General features: G+C 46.6%; 1 protein-coding gene across 1 annotated transcript in view; it reads right to left on the bottom strand.

Annotated features, from left to right (window-relative positions):
• Positions 1 to 13,249, bottom strand: part of LOC144752843 (E3 ubiquitin-protein ligase TRIM39-like) — a 190,702-nt gene extending 177,453 nt beyond the window's left edge. The window contains exon 1 of the mRNA XM_078640682.1: positions 12,836 to 13,249. Coding sequence (XP_078496808.1) covers positions 12,836 to 13,249 — 414 coding nt within the window. The remainder of the gene's footprint in view (positions 1 to 12,835) is intronic.
• Between the last annotated feature and the right edge of the window lie 4,612 nt (positions 13,250 to 17,861).

Below are 17,861 nucleotides of genomic sequence, written 5' to 3'. Positions count from 1 at the left end.
AGCTTGTTATCTCTCCAGTGTTCCAGCCCTTGTGCCCTTGGTGAGGAGGAGGAAAACCACCGGCGAGGCCGCAGAGGAGACGAGAGGCGCGGCCCCGGGACTGCGAGGCTCAGCGTTCAATTCCATCAGCTGTTGCCTCTTCCCGCGTGAGCCGCGCCCCCTCCCAGTGCCACGCCCCCTCTCACTCTACAGGAACTTAACCGAGGGCATTAACGCGCATCACGGGTCGCGCGCGGGGCGAAGCCCGGGCAAAGGGCGGGCCCGTTGTTGCCCGTTAGTGCCCGGTAGAGACCGGACCGGGCCACCCCCCTTGGATTTAACTGTTATCACTGGTACCACTCAGTGCATAGGCCTCTATAAATGTCTACCATGCGCGGTAGAACTAGAAGCAATACTAAAAAAGCAATGGCTGTAGCACAAGTCACTGGGCCTATAGACCAATTTATTTCCCGGGTTAATGAGACAATTGACCATAGCATTATTCTATTGGAAAAAAGAGTATCTTTGGACCTTATGAATGCCAAACGCTCGTCCTTGGGCCTTTTAGCAACTGCAAGTTCACCTGTCCAGCAACCTCTAACTAATTGTTCCCTCCCTTTACCGTCGACTGCTGCTGGCACATATACAGTTCCAAATGCTGTCGACCTATCAGTAACTCAGTCAGATTCTGACCCGTCCTTTGTTGATCTTGAGGTCACTCCAGACCTAGAAGCCTGCCAATCATTTGAAAAGTCAGAGTTAAGTGTAGATAAACATCCCCAAGTATCAAGTGTAGGAGCTATTCCTGTATTGCCAGATTTAGGGAAAACAGGTTCTATTAAGAACGCATCTAAGATTAAGGAAAAGCCTAATACTAAAATTAGGAATCACAACCTTGTCTCTCCTACCCCTAACTCTGCATCAGGCATACCTTGCTGGGTCGAAAATATGGTAATAGATTTAAAATCGGACCTTGAAGCTACGATAGCGGCTCAAATTAAGCCCTTAATATCTAAAATTGATAGACTGACGTCGCTAATCAATTTAAAATGGGCTAATAAGGCAAGTGGGAATGTGCCTACACAGATGGACGGGAAAACAAAAAAAGTGCCTCTGGAAAATACATCTAGTACCAAGCCTTCGAGAGATCCTTCCATTAAGGCTAAAATCTTACCAGATAACCTAGGAACAGCAACACAGCATTCGATTCAAATAGGGGGTAAATCTGTTGTATCTCCTCCAACCCCTAGTGTGATTGGTCCCACCTTGGAGATGCAAACATCCTCTGGCCCAAAAAAAGTGAGCAATCAACCAGTAAAGGGATTTAATGGTTTGAATACTAACTCGACATCAACTTCTTCCTCAAATAAGACTCAGGAACCAAAGACAAGGCCGGCCCGTTTTAAGACAATCAACTTGCCACCGGAAGTTTCTCCCTTTGTGGTTGTTTTGACGGGTGTACCACCACTGAAGGAGGGTAGAAGAGAAACTTTTGTTGAACTGAGAAACAAATGTGCCCAGTGGCTTCAGTTGCACAAACCTCTACCCATCCATATGAGTGGTGAAATTCTCGCTGTACGTAGAGGAGAGTGTGTGGGCAGGAACACCAAGACCATAGCAGGAGATGTTATTACTGTTAATTTCAGGGATACAGGGGCAGTGAATTATATATGTAATACACCCTGTAGTGGACCTGCTACTCAAATTAATCCACTTCCCCTGTCTTATTTCTTACCCATGCCCCCAAGACAAAATCCCCCTAGATTCAGCTTCCCAATTAACAGAGGGTACACACATGCTCCTCCACATATTACTCATCAGTGGCAGCAACCATGGCATGGACCGCCTCCCCCATTTGACCCCTTTGTTTCCCAGCTTGCCCACTGGAATAGATTTTGTGCGCTGGATGAGGTTGATTGACTCAATTTTGACGAAGCTTCCTCTATACATCCTGATATTAATAGGGGCGAGGAGGAGGTTCCTTCAGTTACATCTCACCCTTTATGCCCTAATTTCCCAACTGCGGCGGTTACCAGTCTGACCAAGCCAATACCTTTTGCCCTAGACAGGGACTGTGTAGATTCCCATACCCCTAGAGAAACTAATGACACTAGAGGAGAAACCATCAAGGACAAAATAAAAATCCTCAGTTGGAATCTCGCGGGGATGCATAGGAAATTAGGTCTGCCCGAGTGGAGTGATTTGGTTGAAGCACACAAGATTTGTGTGTTTCAGGAGACCTGGAGCACTGAGCCACTCCACCGAGTTGGGTTTGTCACCTATTTTGTTCCAGCAGAAAAACCCAGGCAAGGGAAGGGGCGCCCTTCGGGGGGGCTCATTATTTGGGTAAGCATCTCCCTCAATTGCCGAATAACCTCTAAGCAGACAAATAACCCAGATATTCTGGGCATTTCTCTGTCTAACCACCGTAGAGGTTTGACCTTAGATCTCTACAACGTCTATGCTAGAGGCACTAAAAATGGGCGCACCTCATCTGCAATATCTGATCTTGAGGTGCATCTAAGGGACTATAAAGAAGCTGACCATACCCTAGTAGCAGGCGATTTTAACTGCACATATGAGCCACTTCCCCTGGATGGAATCCCTGACCTAGGTGAAGAAGATAGCAGATGGGGTATTCCCACACTCTCCATCCCTCCGATTAAACGTTGGACCCGTAGTGCAGTGGAGTTAAATGCACTGACTCTGGAGTTTGGGTTAAGAGCCACTAATTGCCGTACATCTTCTGACCGGATGGGCGCTCCAACGTTCAACAGGGTTGGTCATACCTCGAGGATTGACTATATTCTGTTGGACTTGGGGCTCTGGAGTTCGGTTGAAGATATGGTAATTATACCGACTGTGGAGAGCGACCATAATTCGCTTTCCTTAACCATCACAAATCCCTGGTTTGATGGAGCACTGTTAGCACCACCTAAATGTACACATAGGGTCACTGTTTCCTCCTGCGGAAGACGCTTAAAGTGGAACAAAGTTGCCAGCAATGCTGACAAACTTTCTACCATAGAAGAGGTCCTTATAGCCTCACAAGCAGAGATCAATACTATTGATTTAGCTACGGCAGCAGATAGGGCAACACCCATTTTTGAAGCAGCTGTAAAGGCTATAGGGGAAGTTTTTTGGGTAAAGGGTACTACAGGGAAGAATATGTCCCAGAACAAATCTAAAGGGATACATGATTGGTACACTGTAGCATGTAGGAAAGCCAAGACTAGGCTAATTGAGACCGTAAAGGGCAAGTCCCAACCTCTAATACAGATAGCCAGGAAAGAACACAAGAGAACACTGGGGCTAGCAAAAAAGGAGTGGGAAGAGACCTATTGGTCTACCCTTAAAGACGCTAGCTCTAAGAAAGATTCAAAATGGTTTTGGGATACTATAAGAGCTCGTAATAGGCCAGATAGTGACCTGATAACTTGTAATATCCCAAGTCAGGCGTGGGTCAAACACTTTTCAAAGCTTTATACCCGTCATGACGATCATCTCATTCCTACTGTTTCTTGTGATCCTGATGGGGGGGTGGTGGCCTCACTATTGTTCCCCCTAAATTGGGACATTCAGCCCAATGACTTTGATTTTACAACTAAGGAAGTGGACTACGCAATAAGCACTATCATTCCCCAAAAAGCGGCTGGTCCTGACGGTATCCCTGGCGACCTCTTGAAATCTGATTCCATGAAGTGGGGGAAATTGATCCACTCCCTACTTGTTGCTATCTGTAGGGGCGCCCCTATACCCTCTTCGTGGAAAGGGGCTGAGGTGGTCCCTATTCACAAAAAAGGCTCCAGAGATGACCCATCTAATTATAGGCCTATTAGCCTGTTGGATATCAGTCAAAAAGTAGTCGGCAAGGTTCTGTTGGCCAGAATTTTAAATTGGATAGAAGAAAACAAAATTCTTTCTGACTATCAGGCGGGCTTTAGAGTGGGTACCGGGACAATTGAACAAGCTTTTAGACTCATGATGGTGTATTGGAAAGTTGTGGTCATAGGCAAGGGCAGTCTTTATCTCGCGTTCATCGATTTAAAGACTGCCATTGACCTTGTACCCAGGGAGACCCTATGGAGTGTATTGGCTGATATGGGGTTGCCCCACTACTTGCTATCCCTACTTGTTAGGTTACATCAAAACAGTTTTGCCCAGGTTAGGTGGGGCCCAGGGGGGGAAAAAACAAATAGTATCCCGGTTGAGAGAGGAGTTCGCCAGGGATGTGTGTTAGCTCCCACCCTTTTTTCCCTTTACATCAATGGGGTGGTTGAGCATCTTCGGAAACATCCTTCAGATGAAACATCCTTCAGATGAACCATCCCTGGCTGTCGAACGTATACCAACCCTCCTCTTCGCGGACGATACGCTTTTAATCTCTAAAACCCCCATAGGCCTCCAAAGGCTCCTAGACAATTTTCAATCTTTTTGCACCAAACGAGGCCTGGTAATCAACACAAATAAAACTAAATACCTTGTGCTGAACCCTCCCAAAAAACAAGTCCGCTCTCCGACCCTGAAAGCTGAACTTTTGGAGAGGGTAGAGGTCTTCGACTATCTTGGGATACGCCTTTCACATAAAATGGAATGGACCCCACACTTGGACAAAATGCTGTTAACTCATAAGAGGATCACAGGAGCTCTCTTGAAAGAACAACGCTCCTGTATAATAAGACCAATAGCTACAGTCCTCGAGATTTATTCGTCCAAAGGGGTTAGTTCTGCTCTTTATGGGGCCGAACTTTGGGGCTCATCTATTACTGATGCCTTGCCAAGATCAGAGAGGAAATTTTGTAGAGCAATTATGTCTCTCCCGCAGGGCACCCCTACAGCCCCGCTAATGTTGGACTTAGGCTGCCGCCCAATTGATGACCTTGCAAAATTCCGTCCACTACTGCTATGGGCACGTCTGTGGCGTGTGGAGGAACTCAGCAGTTATGCGCAAGGCCTAGCAGAAATTATGTCACTACCAGGGTGGCATAAAATTAAATGGTTAAGGGATATGAAGATGCTGCTAGTAAATTTGGGCCTGAATGAAGCATGGGCAAATAGAACCTCACCCCCGAAGTTAGTTCTCAAGAAACTTTATTGGGACTGGATCCTTTCTCAGAGGAACATTAGTATCACCACGGGTAGACTCACGGAGGATTTCCTGAAGTTCAGAGATCAACCTAAACGGGAAGTGTACCTTGACATTATCGAAAAACCTTTCGACAGGGCTTTGTACTTCAGATTTAGAATAGGAACCCTTCCCCTCTATTCTTTCACTTCACGTTGGAAATCTCGTGTACAAATCACAGAGCTTTGCCCAGCATGCCTAGACACACCAGAGTCATTGGCACATTTTTTGTTCGAGTGTAGAGAGTATACAATACCCAGGAGGGTTTGGCTCAAAAACCTATGTCGGCAGTTGGGTACTAGGAGCCATGCGGCTGCAATCAGGATATTAATGTCTGACAGCCGTGCGACCTATGTTTGTGTCTTAGCCAAATTTTTATCTTGGGCTTGGTCCATTCGAATCAAAAGGCTAAAATTGATTGTTTAATCTTATTTTAAACTCACTGCTTAAATGAATTGTTTTATGAACTGCATTGTAAATTTGCAAAAACTAAATGAACTAAAAGGCTAGTATTGATTGCTTAAATTTTCTTTTAAATTGATTGCCTAATGTAATGCCTTGGTAACTTTTTAAATAGGTTACATTTTCTATTGCATGTTCACGTTTCTTTTTAAAATTGTTCTATTGTGATTTCTGTGTTGCTTTTATGATAATTTTTTATCGAAATAAAGCCTTTTTGACATTGACATTGACAAATCCTGATGACAGCATTCATTGAGATCCCACCACTAAGTCTGACTGAAGGTAAGATACGAGAATCAACAGGCACACAGGTACCATCTGATCTGACCATTGCTAACGCATCAACAAGCAATGCTTCTCATCTGTGCACATTTGATCTGCTAGATCAAGTGGTTCCACTTTCACCTACTGTGGTAGACGATTTCTTTGCCAGCCTAGACGACCTGATCTTTTCTCCTGACACCGAGAATAACTTTTGATTCATGCACACAGCGTACCTGAACACTGAAATTCGGCCTTCAATTTTCAAACATAAAACTTTGACTTTGGCATAATATTTCTTTCCTTATCAAAACAGATTGATTTTTCTGTGGCACAGAGTGATCTGCTTGAGGTAGAACTATTCCTAGAGAACAATAAATTCATTTTTGAACATTGACTGGGAAGTACTATTTGGCCTTGTCTCCTATTAATAGAACATGTTAATAAAATGGTCTCAACCTTTTCTTCTGTATTTAAGAGCCATTTTATAAACATAATTCCATGAATATTTCAGCTCGCATATTTTGTTTGATGACTTTATGCTTAGATATTCTTTACTGAAGTACATAGCATACTGTAGAAATGCTAAAAATATTTTTCTGCATGCCCGGTTCAAATGTACTTTATGTATTTTGGGGTGGGATTGTAAACACTAGCTTTAGATATGTTCAGTGCCTACATGGTTAGCTTATTGAACTTAAAATCGTGGAGTGGGTGTTGTAAACGAATCTCGGACCCTAGTATAAAATTCCTGATTCATACCCTTATATAGGTATATTTTATCATCCATACTAATATAATAAAGAGAGAGCCCAAACCTTTGAGGCGGGTAATCTCAGGAACCACAGCACCAATCACAACACCCAATACAGCGTTGGAAAGGGCAGTTGTAGCAGAAGGACATAGGCTATGCAGACGCCCAGCATATACATTTAAAAGGTAAAAGAACTGTGCCAGCAAAGTAGTCCCTTGTGGGCGTGTCTGCGTTGTGCTGTGGGCGTGTGCTGGGGGCGTGACAAACGCTGGGGGCGTGTGCTACGTTCCGCCCTTCAAGCCATGTCTCATATTGTGTGCTAATCCCACCCTGCTCCCTTTAAATACCTCTGCACCCCATAATCATAACCCACCCTTACTCCTTAAAATACCCCAACACCCTTAAAGACTAACCCATCTTAACCCTATAAATATACCATGTACCCCAAAACCCAAACCTATCTCTAAACCCTAAAAATATCCCTGTACCCCAAAACCCAAACCTAGCCCTGAACCCTATAAATACCCCTGTACCTCAAAACCCAAACCTAGCCCTGAACCCTAAAAATACCACTGTACCTCAAAACCCAAACGTACCCCTGAACCCTAAAATATCGCTGTACCCCAAAACCCAAACCTAGCCATGAACCCTTAAAATACCCCTGTACCCCAAAACCCAAACCTACCCCTGAACCCTAAAAATACCCCTGTACCCCAAAAGGCCTCGCTGTTCTTCCCGTTTTTGTGATCTTCCACTTGCCTTGTGCCCTGTGGTGAACCTTCCAAGCCCCTCACCTGGCTGTCGAGACCCACTCCCGCCTGCCTCCCGCCGCCCTGCTGTTTTCCATCAACTGACAGCGGGGCCGCCGAGTGGAGTGAGGCGAGGTGCTGCCTACAACTCCCGGCAGCCCTCGAGGTCTCCAGCCCCAGCCTCAGAACTCCGCGCCAGGAGGCGCATAAAGGTATCTACAGTTGCAGCGAGCGGTGCCTCGCTGTTCTGACCGTTTTTGTGATCTTCCACTTGCCTTGTGCCCTGTGGTGAACCTTCCAAGCCCCTCACCTGGCTGTCGAGACCCGCTGTCGAGACCCACTCCCGCCTGCCTCCCGCCGCCCTGCTGTTTTCCATCAACTGACAGCGGGACCGCCGAGTTTAGTGAGGCGAGGGGCTGCCTACAACTCCCGGCAGCCCTCGAGGTCTCCAGCCCCAGCGTCAGAACTCCGCGCCAGGAGGCGCATAAAGGTATCTACAGTTGCAGCGAGCGGTGCCTCGCTGTTCTGCCCGTTTTTGTGATCTTCCACTTGCCTTGTGCCCTGTGGTGAACATTCCAAGCCCCTCACCTGGCTGTCGAGACCCACTCCCGCCTGCCTCCAGCCGCCCTGCAGTTTTCCATCAACTGACAGCGGGGCCGCCGAGTGGAGTGAGGCGAGGGGCTGCCTACAACTCCCGGCAGCCCTCGAGGTCTCCAGCCCCAGCGTCAGAACTCCGCGCCAGGAGGCGCATAAAGGTATCTACAGTTCCCTCTCGCGGGACGCCGGGCGAAGCCCGGGCCAAGGGCGGGCCCGTTGTTGCCCGTTAGTGACCGGTAAGGACCGGACCGGGCCACCCCCCTTGTTTTTGCTTGTTTAGACTAAGTTCTTCGTCTTTTAACATTTGTTTGATCTATCTACTTGTCCATAATGACCCGAGGAACCAGGAAAAACGCCAAGCCCGCTCAAAGCGTAACCCAGCTGACTGGGCTGATAGACCAATTCATTTCACGTACCAACGAGGTCATCAACCAGAGCATTTTGCTGTTGGAACGCAGAGTATCTTTGGATCTTGTAAACGCTAAGCGTTCTTCCATGGGCCATCTGGCCACCGCGGTCTCTCCCAATCAGCAAGGCCCTATTACATCCATATTGACTTTACCAACTACTACTGTTGTAGATATCCACACACTCCCCTGTACAGTGGATCTCTCTGCAACTCATTTGTTATCGGACTCACTCTCGTCGGTGGATCTAGAGATTACCCCTAACTTAGAGCTTTGCCAAACGTCGGAAATATCTTTAGATAACCACCTTCGTGGGGTTAGGGAGGGCGCCGTTCCAAAACGGGGAAATGGTAAACAACACTGTAATTCCAATAGATCTGAAGCTTCACAGGAATCGGGGGGGGGGTCCGTTTTCTCAGCCTGCCCAAGCTAGCACTAATATAACAAACGCAATTAATCCCCCAATGAACAATACTAACACTGAGAATCCAACTGTTAATCCTCCTAGGATCTCCCAGCCCGAGAGCCTCTGTACAGTCTGTAATACCACCCCATTTCTACTATCCACCATTAGGGAACTCCTTATTGAATATCTAAAACCCCTGCAATCTAGCTTGAGGTATCTAGAAAAACAGATGGCGTTATTATCTACTAAAACACCCATCCAGCCCAGCGTAGATCATATAAACCAGGGGAAGGGGAAACCCAAACTTCTAGCAAAAGCTCCACAAGCGCCCCAACCAGACCCTGGTAGTAAACCAACAGTAGTGTCTAATCTATCTACCATACCATCTAAACACTCAGCTTCATTAGTACCTCATCAGATCAACCCTCACGTGGGTGTGCCCTCGGCTGGATCGAGTAACGATCCGACCCAGGTTTCAAAAGGTTCTGTGATTAGCACGAATCAACCCGCTGATAAAAAACAGATATCTCTACATCCCAAAACATTGGAAACTAAATCCTTAGAGATACCAAAAAGGGGAGTGCGCCCAAGGCGCCCAGTGCACCTTCCTCCTGAGGCATCCCCTTACACGGTTATTCTTACCGGCGTCTCTGAACTCTTTGAAGGCACTAACGAATCTTTCTGGTCCCTTAAAAATAAAGTTTTGCAATGGGTGAGTCTAAATAGACCATTACAGCGCCAGCATATCAGCAGAATAACTACAGTACGCAGAGTAACTTGGATAGGGGAGGAACAAAAATCAATTCAGGGCGATTGCATTGTAGTGAACTGCGTCGATCCTAATACAGTCAACCACATTTGTTCATGGCCATCATTGGAAAAAAAGGGGGGAATTGATGCCCACCATCTTTCCTTTTTCTACCCCCCCGGAGAACACTCATAAATACTTCCCTACTGTAAACTGGCAACAACCCTTTGAAGGGCACTGGAACCAGGTGGCTTACACTAAAAGAAATAGCAACAGAGACTGGCACACACAGGATTGGCACTCGCAGTCCTGGCTTCCTGGAAGGCCCCAGTTCCCCATGGAGGGTTGGCAGAGCTTCCCAACTAGAAATCGCTACGATTGTCTGGATATGGTAGATTGACCGTTAGTAACCCAAAACCCAAACCTAGCCCTGAACCCTAAAAATAACCCTGTACCCCAAAACCCAAACCTACCCCTGAACCCTAAAATACCCCTGTACCCCAAAACCCAAACCTAGCCCTGAACCCTAAAAATACCCCTGTACCCCAAAACCAAAACATAGCCCGGAACCCTTAAAATACCCCTGTACCCCAAAACCCAAACCTACCCCTGAACCCTAAAAATACCCCTGTACCCCAAAACCCATACCTATCCCTAAACCCTAAAACTACCCCTGTACCCCATAACCCAAAACTAGATCTGAACACTTAATACCCAAACACCCCAAAACATATACCTCAGTACCCCAAAACATATACCCCTATACCCATACTTACCTTATCAAAACATTAAAAAAAACATGCTTTTACCATTCATGCATTTACAACGAATTTCGTTGTAAATGTATGCGTGGTAAAAGCATATAAAATGTAATGCCATGCGTTATAATGGCATTGCGGAATCATGGTACTTTCGTAATGAAAGTATGCGGAGTGATGGTATGCGGAATAATGGGTGTTTACCCTCCCCCGGTAAGTACATTGGTGGCACGGCGGCCCACATCTCCAGCAACATACTCATATTTTTTCACCACCCATTTGAAAAATGCACAGGTCTCTCTCATTGATGGCCAGCACTGACATACACTTTTAGACACACCTCCCGCCACAAGTTCTAGAATTGCGAACTTTAGAGCTGGGGAGCTACGTTCTAATCTCGGCATCAGCTCAACATCCTGTGATTCCAGGCAAATCGCTTTGTCTCCCCGTGCCTACCACAAATGAATGTGTTCTTCTGTAATGTAAATTGTGCTCATGCCATGTTGTCGAGTTCGCGCTATAATATTGCAAGGAAAAATAAAGTAGGGAAACTCGAGTTCACACACTACTGAACGCGCACTCTTAAGTGCATCAGCAGTGCACTGTGAATCGGAGCGTTTCACAGGCCTGTCACAGATAAGAAATGCTATCAAGACAAAATCCTACAAAACAATATACTACTGGCCGGCAGCAATTCATTCCCGGACAACATCGGGACGGGCTGCTAGTATCCTTATAAAGGCATAGGAATCATTACCATATTTGGCCCAAACCATACAGCCCAAATATGGCAGGGATACTTCCACTAAGCTCCAAGAATTAACAATGTTTTCTTGGAAAAACCCGCCTTCAGCAGCCCGGGACTTCTCCCTGCTTGAATATTAAGTTCTTCTAGAACTCCCGGCATTTTCCAAGAATTGAGCCTTTGAGTGACGTTATTAAGTCCAAACATGCGTCAAACTCGGCACCTTCAAAGTATAAATATGCCTTGATTTGCCCAATCAAACACACGGTGGTTTGGAGCAGATCGACTATCTACTTGCCCGACGCCCTGCAGCAGCAAGTGCCGAAGAAAGCCGACCCTCCAGCAGACACACTGCGAGACTCTGCCATTTCTCTTGCCGAGAAATCCAGCGCCAGTGTTTCCAGGTTACCCTTGCGGGTATCTGGGAAATCGAGTCCCGAGAACGAGATACAAGACCTCCTTCATTCTAAAACCAAGGTACGGAGCTGATTAGCCCTCCTAGAGAATTCTTGGAATTAGATTCCTGGCAGAAAAACTCCTAGACTTAAACTCCTCCTCTTATACTTCCTCCCTCGTACTAGACTTAGGTTAGGTACACCGGGTAGGCGTATTTTAGAAGCACTAGTTGAGTACTTTTAGTCATCCTTTATTACTGTATGTATTTTATACATTTTATACCTTTTATGCACTTTATGGCTTAACTCCCATATCATGCTTTTACAGTACTATTTTATAATACTGTTCGTATTATATGCCTTGTACTTCATAGTAAGCTTTACTATTGTAGCAGTTCATTTTCAATGCTTGAGAAAGAAGACTGTTCAATAATTAACCTCTTTTATTGAAAACGCCCGTCTCCCTATTTTTCTCAGCCGCTCTGGTGAAACGAAGCATGCACAATTGACTGAGTGAATTAGCTATCTATTGTTTCCGCGACTCTAGAGATTGCTGTCTTAATCATAGGAAACAAAGTTGTCATGTTTATTCGGTTGTCAGAAGCTAATCCCTTCTCGTGAATTCGAGAACGTTTCTAGTGACCCCTGAGCTAGCTGGCACTCACAATTATGTCTAATATATTCGGTAGAGACCTAGTAGACCTTACTCCTATGTCTAAGCTACAGTAAATATTATTCCAATGCGCAGAGCCTATTGGGAATATAGGAACTACACTACAATACTGATAAAATGATCCTTCATGCATAGATGAGGTTAAAGGTAGCTTTTATTGAAACCCACCAGGGAGGCAAGTAGCCTAAGCAAAGTCCAGGCTCCAACTGAACATTACTTGACCAACAACATTCTTTCCCTGACCAGTCACATTCCTAGTAGAGAATGCTCACCCTTAAAGGAGAAGATACAACACATCTCCCTCATCACAATGCAAAACAAAATAAAAATAACAGAGATGTAAAGATAATAAAAAGGTAATGAAATAAGGCAAAAACAACTTAGATACAACAAAAATGATTGCAGGATAAAAGTACTAAATCACTAGGAACAATAATCTTGTAAGTACAAAGGTGGTCTTCTATTCCTGGAGCTGCGAAAAGAGTTATTCTGTGACAAACCACTGGAACATTTTGATTTTGTAAAACAATCAGAATTGGGTTTAGCAGCACCATCAGAACGCTCCCCAATGCCATCCTCGTCGCCAGTGATAAAATGATCCTTCATGCATAGATGAGGTTAAAGGTAACTTTTATTGAAACCCACCAGGGAAGCAAGTAGTTTAAGCAAAGTCCAGGCTCCAACTGAACATTACTTGACCAACAATATTCTTTCCCTGACCAGTAACATTCCTAGTAGAGAATGCTCACCCTTAAAGGAGAAGATACAACAAATACCTTGTACTCCTGGGCAGCCTCTCGAATGGGGAGCACTGTGTGGGGCTTGTGATCACGTGACACGCTGCAGACCACACAGATGGGCTCCTGGTCATCTTCACAGAACAGTTTCAGTTTCTCTTCGTGTTCTCGGCACAGATTCCCCTCCTGGGGGGTCGGACTCGGTGCCCGAAGCAGTTTGGAGATTTCCACCACGTTCGCCAGCTGCCTGTTGGGCCGGAGGGTTTTACTATGAGATATTTCCCTGCACTGAGGACAGGGGAAGTCTGTCTGCAGACCCTCCCAGTACCGAGTGATACAGGACAGACAAAAGTTGTGTCCACATTCCAAAGACACTGGGTCTGTGAAATATTCCAGGCAGATGGAGCACGTGGCCTCCTCCTTCAGGCTCTGGAGCGCGTTTGCTGCAGCCATATTCCTTCCCGACCCAAGAGGAAGTGGTGAAGTTAAGTTTCGTTAAGTTTCGTTTCTCTCAGTTTGTGAAGTGGGAATGTCTGTCTCTCTCTCCTTACGCCCCTCCCACCTTCACTGGCTGCTGCACCTGCACAGAACTGCCCTGCGAGTGTCTGCAGCAGGGAAGGGACTGTCTGTGGATGAGCTGCGATCGCGTGCAGCAGAGCTAAAGTGTCTGCCTCCAACCTGGGCCTATGTGCAGCAGAGCAAGGAGTGTCTGTGGGTGAGCTGCGATCGTGTTCGGCAGATCCGAAGCGTCTTCAACTTTATCTAACCTGGAAGTGACTCTGTGACTGTGTGCACCAGAGCAAGGCGTGTCCGCAACAGAGCTGGGAGTATTAATGTATGACCTCAGAGAGTGTCTGCATCTGAGCTGGGAACGCCGGTAGTTTAGGATCTGTACTGGGGGTGCCTGCAGGTGTGTAAGCCAGGCCCCTGCAGCTCCTGCGGTGCAGGCAGGGCCAGCCTTCCAGGAGCCTCACAAACTCTCAGGGGGTGGCAATATCTGTCAAAACAGTCAGAAGACGCGAGCCGAATACGCGTCACACTAGTGTATTGCGGAACACGTGGAGTCACCCAATACTTTATTGGTTTAATCTGCAACAAGGACGTGTGGATTGTGGCTGGAGATATTTTAAAACTGTCAGGACCCGCGTCCACAGTGCACAGCGAAACATACGGAGTCACACAATCCTTTCTTGGTTTAATCAGCAGCGCGAACGTGTGGATTGCGGCTGGAAGAAACTCATTAACCTGATACTTCGGGTCAAGAGATGACCGTAGTTTCCCTGGCGAAGGGATTCCCGAAATGCATTGGAAACGTTCTTGTTGAATTCACGAGAAACAGATTGTTATGATCAAAGTATATTAGATGCCCAATGGATTAGACACAAGAAATGTGTCGAGAAGAACCCTTTTCAGTTGTTTATTCTTATTATAAATAATTGTATTGATGCATTGGGAACCAACGAAATTGAAAACAAATGATGAAAAATTATTGTAAATTGTTTACTTAAAAATCACTGCACCACATGGGCATGAGTAGTAGCACGTTGACGTATGTGACAGAACCTGCTCACGTCTAGCAGTGGATATCTGTCAGATACCATATGGGAGGCTCGTTGGCCTCTTTACATTTTGGGGGGGGGGGGGGGGGGGCGTTCGAGCGGGCATCGGTTTGCACTGCGCCACTGGAGGCCTGACGTATTACACATGACTGCGTGTCTGCAGGTGACCCTGAGTCTGTTCTGGGGGTGTCCACCTCTTTGAGTGACGGGGTCTGTACAGTGAGTGTAAGGGAGTACAGGATTTTTATGACAATACAACGTTTACCAAGAGGGCACCTTGGCGCTAAAAACAAAACTAACTTAACAGAAGACTGAGGCATCGGGACTGGAGATGGGAGCGAGTGCAGCAGAGCAAGGAGTGTCTGCCCGTGCGCCGCGAGTGTCTGAATGTTTGCTGTGAGCGCGACCATCAAGAGGTCTGAATCCGCTCTGATTACTGACCCTATGTTATTTATGGCATGACATTTTACTGCCTTGACTACTATTAATAAACTGTACCTTGCACGCTGGGATTGAATGGGAAAAGCAACACTACGAGTCCCAGAATGCAATCTACCGGTAGCTGAAAAGTCAGGGCAGGCTGAGGGGTCATGGGGTTACTTATCAGTTCTGGATAAGAGTAGTGTGAGACTGCTTATCGGGGGGGGGGGGGGTGAGACTGCTATCAGTAATGCCTGCCTGCTTATCTATGAGTAGTGTCAGAGAGCCGTTAGTAGTGTGACGTTCAGACATAGTTGTCAGGGCTAGAGTTGGGGGCTTAGCTTGCATCCTTAATTCCTGTGCCTCGCACCTACCCACCAGAAGAGCATATCATGTGCCCCCAACAAAACAGCACACAACTCTCACTGCAGAGAGAAAACTACTGCCCCCTCTCCAAAGAAGAAACCCCCCAAGCCCTACCAGCCATAAGAGCAGCAACTGGTCCTGGGGTTCCTCAGCATCCTTCCACGGCTGCACCGAGTCCGGCTGGACCTCCCACTAGAGACTCCTAAATCTCGGGTGCCATCTTGTGGACCACCAGCCTCCATGCCACGGCCTCCAGCCTAGCACAGGGCGTCTAAACCGCGCAAACCAATGAAGATGCTCAGACCACATCGACAGACTCAGACCGATGCCCCCAGAACCCCTGACTTCCTTCTTTCATCGTGATTTGTTGCCTTTCGCTCGCCACCCTGCGTGCGACTTGATACCTTTTAGGTGAGTATTGTCCTCAACCTGACGAGGTTAATCATGCCCTATGTTGTTCTATGACAGTATTGAGGTCTCTTTCCAAAACATTTTGGGGCAGATTTATGTCAGACTTGCGCCACGTTTACGCCGCCGTTGCGTCACGCAACGGCGCGGAAACGTGGCGCATCCCTGCGGCCTATTTACAACGTGACGCATCTAGGCAGATGCGTCACGTTGTAAAGCCCTGCGCCACATGAAACCTGCGTTAGGTTTCATGTGGGCGTTCTGTCGCAGGGTGGGCGTTCCCTCGTAGGAAAGCCCCGTAAAACTGACGCAGTGAAATCTACAAGATTTCACTGAGTCAGTTTTACGACGCTGCTGGGTCAAATCCTTACGCCTGCTTGAAGCAGGCGTAAGGAGTGACGCACCACGTTATGTATGGGTGGCCTCTGTACATTGCAGGAGTTGCGTCGCACTTGCGACGCTACTCCAGCAATGCGCCGCCCGTACACCACAAGATGCGTCACGCATCTGCCCTTCCTTGCACCATGGTGCACCGCATTGTAAATGCGGCGCATCTGTGGTGCCGCAAGGAGGGAATTGCGTGACGCATCAGTTCTGGCGCATCGCTGCTGATTTGCAGAGATGCGCCAGAACTCATAAATCTGCCCCTTTTTGTTTTATATTCATAGGTTTTGCCTGTTGGCCTTATATTCTGGCAGATTTATGAAGGCCTTGCGCCGCAATTGCGTCACTAAATGTGACGCAACGGCGGCGCAAACAATGCGCCCTATTTACAACGTGACGCATCTCTTAGATGCGTCACGTTGGAAAGCCCTGTGCCATAAGGAGGCGTTCCTGCGCAGGGGGGGGCGTTCCTGCGCAGGAACGCCTCCTAAAAGTGGCTGAGTGATATCTATGAGATTTCACTCAGTCACTTTCTACGTCACTTCCTTACGCCTGCTTGAAGCAGGCGTAAGGGTGACGCACAATGCATAGAATAGGTGGCTCCTGTGCATTGCAGGAGTCATGTCGCACTTGCGACATGACTCCTGCAATGCGCCGCCCGTACGTCAAGAGATGCGTCACGCATCCTCACTTCCTTGCACCATGGTGCGCCGCATCATAAATGCGGCGCACCATGGGTGGCGTAGCAGTGGCGCACCGTGGCGCATGTTAACTGGCGCATCCCTGGGGATGCGCCAGTTAACCCCAGAGTGTTTATTTATTCTTTACCAGCTCTCAGGTATGTCTTGCCTTTGGTTTGACTTGGATATCCTTCTATCCTTTTGGCTCTTTGGTTTCTCTCGCGCACATTTCTTTATTTCAGGGTGGAATTTTGTCTTCAGGCTGGTCTTTAAAATTTAGACCACCATGTCTATAAGCTCACAAGTTTGTTTGGGTGAAAGTCCCTTTTTGTCCTTTTCTGCCTGGCACTTTGGTCCCATTTTTTAATGCCTCTTTATCCTTGTTTTGAGTCGTTCTCTCCCTCCCGCCTTTATGGCATTGATATCCTTCTGTTCGATAATATCTGTGAGCCATAGATGGCCTTAAAATTGTTAAATTTTTAACCTGTATTTAATAATTCCAGATTTTTCCCCCCACTGTGTCCCCTTGAGGATCATAGTTGTCAGGGCTAGAATTGGGGGCTATCTTTTCTGCCTTAAGAGTAATTCTTAATAATTTGAAAATCTGTGAATGTGTTGATTCTATGTGGTTTGCCGCCTTTATTTATTTTTGTAAATTGGGGTTGTTTGATAGGATCCATTTGGCTCAGGATGTGTGTCCTAGTATGAGTGTGGAATATATGCGGATTGCTTGCTTCTGTTCTTGAATGAATGAGTGTGGGGAATGCATTATTATGTTGATATTATTTTATGTCTAATGCTCTGTGTATTGTATATATGAATATTCATTACAAATTTCTATTCCTGGATTCATTCCACACAATAATTGTCCTTTTACTGTTTTGCCTCCTGGGGGGGAAGACTGTATTTTAAATGACCTTTTAGGCATTTTTCTTATTCATCGCTGGGTGGAGACTCTTCTGTGTTTATTTGTTGCTTTATTCCCCTGCGTCTCCACCTTTATCAATTATCAGGGGCCCCCTTGTTGTATTGGGGTAAAAAGGTAGCAGGGTATTGAGAGTGCATCAGATATGGGAGGTGCTCTCGTTGCTCAAGACAGTCTAAACCTATGAACGCAGATGCACAGTGGCGGGTAATTATGAAATTAAGGCACTATTGGAAATTATCCAGAATTAGCCAACCAGTGAATTTCTACTTGGAGTGAGTACCCTATAGTTTCTCAATTAAGTCTGAGCCTGAGAAGAGAGG

The sequence above is a fragment of the Lissotriton helveticus genome, chromosome 5_1 (genome assembly GCF_964261635.1).
Source record: "Lissotriton helveticus chromosome 5_1, aLisHel1.1, whole genome shotgun sequence".
NCBI classification, from domain to species: domain Eukaryota; kingdom Metazoa; phylum Chordata; class Amphibia; order Caudata; family Salamandridae; genus Lissotriton; species Lissotriton helveticus.
The sequence above is the reverse complement of the archived record's forward strand: the minus strand, read 5'-3'. Positions and strand labels throughout refer to the sequence as shown.